Here is an 11,960-nt window from a genome sequence, read left to right as displayed (position 1 = left end):
CCTCCAGTTGCAGCAACATTTCAAATCGAGCTTGCAATTAAAATACAAACATACATAGATACAAAAAAAAATATATATGAAAAACGTTAAAGTTAAGCACAGATAAGATGAAAGGAATATTGACTGTAAAAAATAAGCAAGCAAATGAAATGATTAAATGTGAAATATATTTGGATGCTTTTACTTATTTGCTGGTATTTTTCAAATTCAAGTAAAAATGCATCGAAATGTCAGTAACGAGGGATGGATAAAATGGTCAAACGGATTACTTAACTTGGCTTAACTTAAATAAAACAATAATTACCTTCACTGAAATAACTACAATTTCCATTTTGGTGAATGTGTTCCATTCGTTTCAACGTACAAGAGATGGTTTTTGCGGTTCAGAAGTGGTGATTTTGATACGGAAGATCGCTCAGGCATTACTCCATGAAGATTGTTGTCAAACTCAACAAGAGCTTGCAAAATCATTGGGAGCTATTTAAGCAATTTCAAAACGTTTGCAAGCAGCAGCATTCATCCAGAAGCTGGGAAATTGGGTACCATACATCCCGATGCTGAGAGACCTTGAAAGACGATTTTGAATGTCTTAAACGCAACTGATTCATTTGAAGCGAGCATTAGCCAAAAAATACCCATAAGATGCGGTCAGCCGTGAAACCGTAATATTCCACCATGACAACACTCGGCCACATATTGCAATACCTGTTTAAAACTATTTTGAAAGATGTGGTTGGGAAGTTTTGCCTCACCCGTCTTATAGTCGAGGCCTTGACCCATCCAACTACTATTTGTTTCGATCGATGCAGAACAATCACTCTGGGATACGCTTCACTTTAGAACAGAGTATCCGAAATTTGCCTGATTCGTTCTTGGCCTTGGTTTTTTTTGGCGCGAATGATGGGAAAAAGTAATACATTTATATTGGGTCATACTCTCCAGATTTGGTAGTATGATGAAGTTGATTTATTAAAATTAAGACCAAGTAAAAATTATTGGCCTATAGAAAAAAATAATTGCCAAGAATTAGGTTCAAACTTTAGGCGTTAAATGGATAAATTTGTTCGAAATGGTTTCATGTTTATATAAATATATAGTTCTCAATTTCAAAAGTTACTCATAGTTGGTGAAGGGTATAAAAATTCCTAGCGGAAACCTTTAAAACTACCCTCGATTTTTTTCACATTTTCACTTACTCACTCCGAGAAGTTTGTCATACCAACACCACAAAGTAGACAAGTATTTATGTATAAGTCCATATGTCCAAATAGCTGTGTACTTGGATGTACGGATGTGAGTAGTATATGTGGTGGACTTAAACACTGAAATAACAACTGTTCAAAAATGTGATTTTAATGCTCTGTACAATTTGTTCAAATACAAGGATACACAAGCCAACAATATTTTGTAGTCGTTCTTGATGTTATTGTAATTGTGAAAAACTAAAGAAATAATGTCTGTCTGATGCATTTCCGTACAAAAATAAAACATGAACGACAACAAAAAAAAACAAACAAAAACCAAACTACTATTACAAACACCGGAAAGCTTTGGTATTCCCTACAGCAATAGTAACAGATGTTTGGTAAAGTCACTGTGCTGGCATACATGTATGTATATAAAGATGTACATGTGTATGTTTGTATCTATGTGTCTATGTTTGTATATACAACTACATAGATGGATGGATAAACAAACATTTTGTATTTTTTCATTGTATGTTTGTATGAATAAGAATTGAAATGTTTGTTCTAGCATATTCGTCATACAGTGTTGACCACGTAATCAACAAGATGCGAATGAAGCTTTAAAAGCACACACACACACAAATACTCGCACACTCACATGCATTGATTGATGGTCAGATAGTCCTGCCAACAACATAAACACCCTTAGCTGTATATAAGCACATATAGATAAGAAGGCAAACTGAAAAGTCCATTATTCTTACATAGTTATTGAACATTATAGTGTAAACAACTAAGTTTTGTTTGCTTCGAAAATGTCGAATTTTGTACCTAAAAAGCGTCATATGCGGGAAGTTTTGCTTTACTTCTTTAATTTGAAAAAAAGTGGCGCTGAAGCATACCGATTGCTCACCAAATCTTATGGTGAATGCGTTTCATTTGTTTCAACGTGCGAGATATGGTTTGTGCACTTCAGGATCGTCCAGGCCAGACAAAAAATATTGAATATCAGGAATTGGAACCATTACTCCATGAAAATTGTTGTAAAACTCGACAAGAGTTTGAAAAATCATTGGGAGTTACTCGAGCAGCAATTTCAAAATGGTTGCTGGCAGCAGGATTCATCAGGGAAATTGGGTAACATACGAATTGAAGATGAGAGACCTTGAAAGACGATTTTGTATGTCTGAAATGCTTCGATCATTACTTGCGATGAAAAGTGAATCCCTTACGATAACCCGAAGCGTTAGAGATCGCATGTGAAGTTCGGTCCACCAGCCGAATCCATACCAACGCCAAATATCCATGGCGGTAAGGTAGTTCTCCGTATTTGTTGGGAGCAAAAGGGTCCTATATATTATGATATCTGGCCAGACCATCACAGGTAACCTGTACAGAATGCTGATATCTGGCCAGACCATCACAGGTAACCTGTACAGAATGCAAATGATTCGTTTGAAGCGAGCGTTGGTCGAAAAACGCCCAGAATATGCGACCAGACATGAATACATAATATTCTATCATGACAACGCTCGGCCACATGTTCCAATACCTTTTAAAAACCATTTAAAATGAAGTGGTTGAGAAGTTTGGACTCACGATGCAGAATGCTATCTCTGGGATACGCTTCACTTTGAAACAGAGTATCCGATATTGGCTTGATACGTTCTTGGTCACAAAAGATGAGCAGGTTTTTTGGCTCGGAATCCATATGTTGCCAGAAAGATAGGGAAAAGGTCATAGTTAGCAATGGCCAATACTTTGAACAAATTTATATTGTACAAATATTGAAAAATAAAAGTTAAAATTTGAAAAATCATACACCCAATAGATCTTAAAGAATGCAATGCTTCATATGGTTGAGACGATGTAAACCTCAAAAGAACCCATAAAAACAATTAAAAAAGTATCGTCTATGATGCCCGACTATATTATACTACACCAAGTATACAAGCAAAAATAGTTTTCAGTAAAAATTAAAATTTTTAAATTCTTTTAGATCCAAACTTTCGTAATGAGGACACATCAATTGCACATATCTTAAACAAAGCTTAATTTTTACATAATATACATTGGTCAGAAAAACTAAAAAAATTTAAATCTCCAAAATGTTCCCTACAAAATTTATAACCCTATAATATTTTAACGGATGGTGATTGAGGAATAACGCATATAACTATATTGTACATTTACTGAATAGTTTGTTTATACAACTCTAAATCCAAAAGTTGTGGTAAATTAAAAAAGGGGAAAAAATCCGGTTCGTAACAATCACTTTTATATATTTTAAACTTTAGGACGCTATAACTAATAGAGATATAAAAATGTTGGGACGTTACAAATATCAGCACTAACCCAATATACCCTCCCCTCTATGGTCGTTTAAGGTATAATTAACCTGCACAAGTATTTTAAAATAAGTCCCAAACCTTGACAGAGTGATTGGCGATATTAATCGCAAACAGGAAGAGCTTTCGTACCCAATTTTTATATTTTAAAAATCCTTATTATCCTGCCCCCAAATTTATACTCCTACCATTATTTATCTTTTATACACATTGAGTTTGTTGGCAACTATGTGTGAGTACACATTCGTATATTGTTTGGATTATAAGAGTGAAACAATTTCATGCTATTTCCGTTTCATATTAAAGTGACATTAAAATTTTGTAAACGTGTGTTGATAACAATGATGACAGGAAAACTACAACTGAAACAACAACATCACCAACAACAACTGCAACAACAAATTTTTAGCAACATATTTGTTTGTGTGAATGAATGCATTGTAGGTACCTCATATGAGTTTTTACGAGTATGTGCCAATGTAGGAACATGAAGTACCAGTAGTGCTTTTCAACCGATTGCGGTTTATGTTTATAACGGAAATGCGTTGGACTGACTATCCGGAAGGTGTACACGTACACACGAACACAACAACAGCAACATCATACTTAACATCCCTTTCGTTACATCGTCATAAGTCAGATGTTTCTTTATTTGACATTTTAACAGGACCAACTATAGACTGTCTTCCCAAATGTTAGAACAAAGGAAATCAATTACTGTAATACAAATATTATTACAAATGAATCATTAGAGAAATTAAGCACATTGAATTATTTCAAAACTTGAGAATGTATCTTCAGATCTAAATTTTTTTAGAAATAAGCCTATAATATAAAACAAATTTTTTTTTATAGCTTTCACGATGAGTATCAAGGCTGTATTGAGTAGCAAAGCTGTATCCGGATTACTAAGTCATTAATATAGACAATATGGATATCTAATGATAGACATTTCAAAAGAGGTATATAACGCCATAGTAATTCGGACCGACAAAGGGTCAAAATCGGGAAGACTACTTTTTAACCCGTTTTTTTTTTAATTTTCACTAACAAAATTTTTTAAAAAAAAAATATTTTGAATCTGAAAATTTGGTGAAAGATATAAGATTCGGAACTGCCGTACTTGTTAGTTCTAAATTTTGAATTTTTTTCAGTCAACGAGACCTATTCTGGAGCTCATATACCAATAGATTCGTATTGGAGTGCTCTTTCATAGAAAATAAAACTCCTCAAATGAGTTTTCTTTTCTGACGTCAAATTAAAACTCTCTTTTTAAGAGTTTCATGCGAATCCTTATTTTTATGTTGAAAAATAACTGTTTTAGATGGTTTTTTATTTTTAAAGTTACAAAATAGCTGTTATAAAATATTGTTTTTGATATGTTGAAAAAAACAGAAACCGAAGAATAAGTTTATTGGTTTTCTGTTTCGGTATTAAGCCATTCAATCTCGTTATCATTTCTGAAACATTTTTGTTTTGAGCCCCTATTTTAACTTTTGTGCTGTTTTTGTAAATACTAGACTTTGTATTATATTTTTCCTAAGTTTCATCAGAATCTGCCCAAAAATATATAACATGTCGCTATCTTTCCATGAGAAATTCCAAATATTGATAATTTTTACCTTTGACCTTCACGATATAAGGGTTAACGTTTTCCGATTTTAGTAAAACATTCACACTATATTTAAAATTACCTGGACTATAATATTCTGAATTGGTTTTACTGAAAATTCATAATAATAAGGAATTTCGGCTCATTCGCCAAAATTTGTAAAAAAAATTGTTTTGCTAGAAAATCTCAAAATTTAAGTCGCAGGTACGGAAAAACAATAGGAGGTGTTGTCATACTTTTTTCATATTTTTATTCCCTATTATGTTTTCAATAAATCTCAACGTGATCATTACAAAACTCTGAAATTTTTAGAAATTTGTGTTTTGAAACTGCCGTAAAAAAATCTAAATTGTGTTGGTAATGGTATCCTATGAAGACAAAAACTCATATACAAGTATAAACATATTTTGTATATCTCATTAGAACGACAATTACTTACACATTTCGATTCTGTTAAAATAAAAACAAAAACTGAAAAAATTGTAGAGTATCCAAAACCGAAATCCGGTCAACCGGTTTTTTCCGAAGATTTAGTACACATTTCCTATTAGCGTCCACAAATAAAAATAAATTTAAGGATACCTTTTTCAATTAAATAAAAATTTAATATAAACCAGTTAAGAGTTTTTTTTTAAGACAAAATTCAAAACCGTTTAACCGGTTTTTTCAAAACCACACTTTTTCGCTTAAACTGGAAAACGGTTTTTTAAATTTGCCGGTTTTTTTGACACTCTAGCCACCAATTAATGTCATCCTATCATCATAATATTTTACACAACATTTTTCTACAATACACAGAGCAATTCTAGAGGGTGGGACGGTCAAAATTTTTAATTTAATTTTTTTGGAGCACTCTAATGTACATATGTACATACTTTTATAATTCTATAAGCGTTTATTTTTTAATTACAAGAAATTCTCCTTGTCATTAGAACAAATTTTAAGGTATTACGAAAAGATCTGACAATATACTATAATTTAATAAATGATAAAAACAAATTCTTACCTTTTAAGACGTTGAAAATTTCATACTAATTTCAGTTAACCTTATTGTATATAAAAGTACTGTTTATTTAATTTGTTTATTTTATTTACATACATATTTATAATCCATTAACTTTCATTACATTTATACCGATTCAAAAGTGACTACCCCAGCGGCGAAATTTTTGAGGCCTTCAGCTATAAGGCCTTCTGTAAGACCTTCCTAGACCTTTTTTTAGATCCAGTACTCATGCTCGCTTGCCTTCTCAGGAAGACCTTATGGAAGGCCTACCTGCTCCCTTCTTTATATTGGTACAAAAAAAGTACAAGCACAAAATACCGTTAAAAAAATCACATTCCAAAGACAAAACAACAAACACAAAATAAAATGCAAAAAGTGAAAAGAAAAAAGAAGTAAACTTAAAATAGTTTTTAAAATAATTTGTAATATGTTTAATTTTTAAAGGTAATAATTAAAATTACCTTTAGAAATGACAGTTTTTTAAATAATTGTGACAGCTTATCAAATAATATACAAAAGGCCTGATAACAAGCCTGTGAAGAAGGCCTACTACCAGGCCTGTTGAAGAAGGCCTTCTATCAGGCCTGTTGAAGAAGGCCTTGGCTGGCTAGGACATCGTGTGTAAAAAATATATGAGTATGGAATGGAGCAATGAGGCCTTGTGTCTGATAAATAAGGCCTTCCAGAAGGCCTGCTTACTACTTCTTTTCGCCGCTGGGACTTTACACATCACTAATATTAATGCACTTGTTTGACATCTCTTTCTCTACATTTATCACTCAACAAATTTCTCCAAAAACAAATGAAAATAACAACAACAATAACACTAACATGTAGAGAACATCTTAACATGACAATAGCATAAGCGCGAAGCGATTAACTACAACAACGACAACAACAACACATACTATTCAAGCAATGACTGGCTTTTATTGTTGCAATAATATGCAACAACTTATTTTTTAAACACTTTTTGCACTTTTATTTTTAAAGATTTTTAGAAACTAACATATTATTTATGTAATAGAACATTTAAATTTTAATATTACAACTTATTTTCAATTGAATAAACACTTTAACTTTAATTTTTTAATAAAGAAACGGGAAGCACAACTTAACTACGACTTTAACAAACACGACGGATATGAAAACTAAAAAGGAAGGAGAAAAGAAGTAGCCAGATTATTTATTTTAAGCTTTAATGGTGGTTTATTTTAATCATGGGGAGTTTTGTGAGGTTATTTATAGGGAATGAAGATGTCGACTATATTTACTTAATATAAAATGTTGTGTATAACAAATTAACCTTCATTTATTTATAAATATTTATATAAAGATGAATTGTTAATAAATACAATTATCGAATATTATATATTTGTATTTATTTTAGAAATTAAATGACTTAGAATTTATATGTTGTTAATTAATATTAACTGCATTACAAACAAAATATGTACTTGAATTAGAATATAACACAGTTTTTTATATATTTTGTTGGTCGCATTTATCATTATGTTTAAGTGTATTAAAAAAATGTTTGCTTCTGTTACATTCATGATAATAATGAATATCTATACAGAACACATCTCATCATCACATTGATAATGATGACAACACTATGGAACGGCTACCAAAAAAAAAACATGATTATAATCAATATACTCTATACAATCAGCAATGTTTCGGGGTATTTCTGCTAGATTTTGTAGTCAGAATTTGAAAGGAACTAATTTTACAAACGAAAAATAAAAGTATTAAGTGAAAAGAAAATTGTTAATCTGTTACCATTACAAAAGAACATTTAAAATGGTCGAGACTGAAATAGAACGCTGTTCTCTTTTCGGCTGAATCCAAATACAATATAAGAAGCAGTGATGGGAGTGCATTTGTAAGACCGAAGACTCCAAGTACACAAATAAGACAGTCAAGTTTGGTGGCAATATTATGGTGTTTTTCAGGGCATAAAATGACCACAAATACACCTCTCGTGTTGTAACTGAGTGGTAACAATCCAATGAGGAAGTGGCCTTCCCAATCGCCAGATCTCAATCCCATAGAAAATCTATAGGGAATTGTAGATCGCAAAATACGGACTCAAAATTATACCACGAAGGAAGCTTTGCAAATGCGGTGGTTATAAGACCCCTTTCACACTAGGCAATTTAGTTGCGCAAGTCTCTTGCCCAACAACAAAGCAGCATGTAAAATTTTCTTCTCCTTAACCCGACATTACCTCTGTCATCAACAAACACAAGAGACTTGCGCAACTAAATTGCCTAGTGTGAAAGGGGTCTAAGGTACATAATTTCAATATATTTCAAATCAGACGATTGATTCTTTAAATGGTTGAATCGTCGCTGTGAAGCAGTCATAAAAACGTGATATCCAACAAAATAATGAGTAAAATTAAACCTAAGTTTCCATTGTTTGAATTTAATACCGTAACAATAAATACTTTTTAAATAGTTTTCTATTTTTAAGGCCTTTTATAAAATTAAAAATTGATTATGAATTTGTTTTTGTTGTTAATGTAATGTTCATAAGAATTTTTAAGGATATTCGTTACATATTTGGAAAATTTTACATTGAATTTTCAACCACTGTATAACTTTTTGGCTTGAATCATAAAAATCCAATAACAATGTCCTAACGTAAGATTAATTGATTGGCTAGTACATTCATTAAGTCACATGTTGTGAGGCATCTCGAATAGTATTGTTGGAACCACACGCTTTTACCTTTTAAAAACGGTGGCATAATTCCCTTAAATAAACCGGATACTTTTGATTGGAAATAAAAGCAGTATAGTAGTTCAAAATTTTAACAACTCTTTATTTATCCAAATTTACACAACAATTTAAATAGTCAGTCACTCTCTTTCAATGTACACATTTACATTACACACCTTAAAAATACAAGAATGCAGTTGACTCTAACACCGCCTACGATAAACTAACTCACTGCAACTTGTTGTACCCATTTATATACACAGCCCCATTATCTAGAAGCCTCATGAACCATCTAACGGACAAAACCAGAAGGCTCCATTTCTAGAGCTAGCAGCCTTGACAGTTAATGTTGGCATCACTGTGCTGCCAAGTATCCACTTGCATACAAAAGCTGTTGGATGTGGTAAAATCATTAAATTGTTAGTAGTAATATTTTAGAGAAATACGGACAGCAGATTGGTTTTGAATTTATGAAATAAGAATTAAGCAAGTAAAAATTAATCGATAAATTTTGAAATCATTCCTTTAAATAACAGCGAATAGTACCTGCATGATTGAATTTGTATTATTGGTTGCATTTTTTTTTCGCTTATGTCTAGTGGTGTTTGGTCAAGTCTAGTATGTTGTACTGGCATCAGCAAAAATTTTGTTACTTTATACAATATTTTGTAAAAATCATTTTGTCTGCAAGTACCAGAAGGATGATCAATTAAAAAAACTTCGTCTGTGCTAAATGTAAAACAAAAAATTGGAAAATAAAACTCATTGAACGTGGGAAATGACTAGAGATTTTCAATCAAATTTGTAAGACTAGTTTTAATAGAAATTTTTCAACCAAAAAAAAAAAAAAAAAAAACAACAAAATGGAAAACAAGTGGGTGGCAAAAAGCGAGCGCCGGAGGATGTGATTGTATTATCATCAATGTCATCATTGTAATGACAGGTAAGTGTGTCTGAATGGATTCTATTTAATTGCTCATACATAGATTTATGAGCAATGTTTGAATAGAGTAGTGATTTTATTGTTAATCATTAATTTCAAAATGTGCCTGCTATTACAAAGTTTTGAAGATGAGCATTTTAAATTTGTAGGACTTTAAATAGTATTTAGCAGGCAATTTAAAATAATTATAAAATTTAAGCTGTAAATAATTACTAGTTATAAATTATTTATTTTTATAAAAACAATTCAATAACAACTAAATTTATTTTATGTTATTATAGCATAAACCGGATCTTTAGTCTTAAAACTTCCTTCTTGATAAACTTTGTAATATGCACCCATAGTTGGCTCTTTTTTATTATGAATAAGGCGGTATCTGTAATTAAAATTATATTAAAAAGTTTCTTCCAATTGTGAATATTAAAGATGTCAACCACATGGATTACTCCGTAATTCGATACGAATTATAATCACCCCTATCACGAATCAATATTTCACATGAAATATGTTCCCATTTCCCATTTTTCGTTCATAAACTTTGTTCACGTGAAAAAATTCCCCATGTTGTGAAATTTTTACATGAAATTTTGTAAACAATAAACAGCTGCTACGAACAAAATCAACTATTGTGAATAAAAAGTTTAGGGGAATATCACAATAGCAATTTTCCCTCCGAGGGAAATGGATATTTCATGGGAACATAAATTTCACATGTTTTTCACGATAGGGGTGAATATTTGAAACGAATTACGGAGTAACTCCCATATGGATTATTTAGCATTTTCAATGACAGTCTAGAAATAATATTAATTTTAATATTTTTTAATAAAGTCGGAGTTAAAAGTCTTACTTACTTCTTGAGAGTATTTAAAGGTTCGAAATTTGGATTCCTTTTACATGTTTTAATATCAACATTCGGTAATATACATCTTAGACATGGAGCATGATAACGTAATATACAATTTTTAGCAGCATTCTCTTTCTCCTCGCCAATTCTAATCCAACTCCAATTATCTTCAGCATAGGGCTTAACATTTTCCAACGTATCAATCAAGACATTGCCACGAAATTGTAAATGATGGACTCTGTCATCAGTTGTCAAACGTTTATTAAGATCATTTACGGATTTATTATTCATAACCATGACAGGTATAAACTCCTAATATAAAATAATATTTAATATCTATTTAAGTAATAATATTAACAAGCTATATTTTTTTACTAACACTTTTATCTTCACCCATTAAATTGTACTCAAATTCCGTGTTTATGATTAAAAATAATTTTAAACCTTGTGATTTGTTCATAATGACTTTTGAAAACCATTCATGATGTTCCTGTTCACCTTCCACTAAATGGGATTTACAACCCTGTTTGTGTTTAACTATGGGATGTTTCATCTTTAGTGAGTCCAAATTTATAGTTAACGATTCCATCTCGGGAGCTTTCACAACTAAAGTGTTTTTATAACCCACTTCAGTCGTAATACTTAACATTTTTGGATATACACCAGCAAATGCATATTTGCCATTTTCATCGATCAAAACCAAACAACGATCTCTAAGATCTTCTGAATACAAACCATCAATTTTACACTGTACTTCATTTAGTAAAAGTGGTGCTGCTGATGTAACAGGATATATAACAATTTCTTCCAATGTACCAACAAATTCCCATTTTGCATTTTTTGGTGGTTTTTGCAAATGTTTCCGTCGACAAATATAATATGATATATAAGATAGCGCTATGGCACCCAAACTAGCTGCAAGTACTGTAGACAGGAGATATGATTTCATGACTTACGTGGTGTGAAATTTGTTGAAAAGTAATTTTTGTAACTATTCATTAACTTAAGTTGTGTTCTTCTTTATATTAGTTTCTAACTTAAATTATCAAATGTTCTCTTTTTCCGATAAGATCTAGAAAGAGCTTTAATAAAGTTTGTTTCTCTTTATTAGAGGAAAATTTATTACATTGACCTAAAATTACTTAAAGGGCCGGGCATTATGAGATATTTTGTTTAGTAGGAAAAATCTAAAAAAGCTTTTCAAATAAAATGTGTTAAAATTATTAAAGCTTTATTTCGCTACACTGCGATATAGGGATTATTTGTTCGCAATTACATTTGTAACACA

The 11,960-nt window shown here is 31.3% G+C and overlaps 1 protein-coding gene across 1 annotated transcript; it reads right to left on the bottom strand.

Moving 5' to 3' along the window:
* Window positions 1–10,092: 10,092 nt before the first annotated feature.
* On the bottom strand, window positions 10,093–11,666 carry LOC135956528 (mitochondrial amidoxime reducing component 2-like). Its single transcript, XM_065507060.1, has 3 exons — window positions 11,052–11,666; window positions 10,680–10,984; window positions 10,093–10,201 (listed from the first exon to the last, which is right to left on the bottom strand). The coding sequence occupies exons 1-3, from the start codon at window positions 11,619–11,621 to the stop codon at window positions 10,093–10,095; spliced, it is 984 nt and encodes a 327-aa protein (XP_065363132.1). The 5' UTR covers window positions 11,622–11,666.
* Between the last annotated feature and the right edge of the window lie 294 nt (window positions 11,667–11,960).

This window comes from Calliphora vicina, chromosome 4 (assembly GCF_958450345.1).
Source record: "Calliphora vicina chromosome 4, idCalVici1.1, whole genome shotgun sequence".
NCBI lineage: Eukaryota > Metazoa > Arthropoda > Insecta > Diptera > Calliphoridae > Calliphora > Calliphora vicina.
The sequence above is the reverse complement of the archived record's forward strand: the minus strand, read 5'-3'. Positions and strand labels throughout refer to the sequence as shown.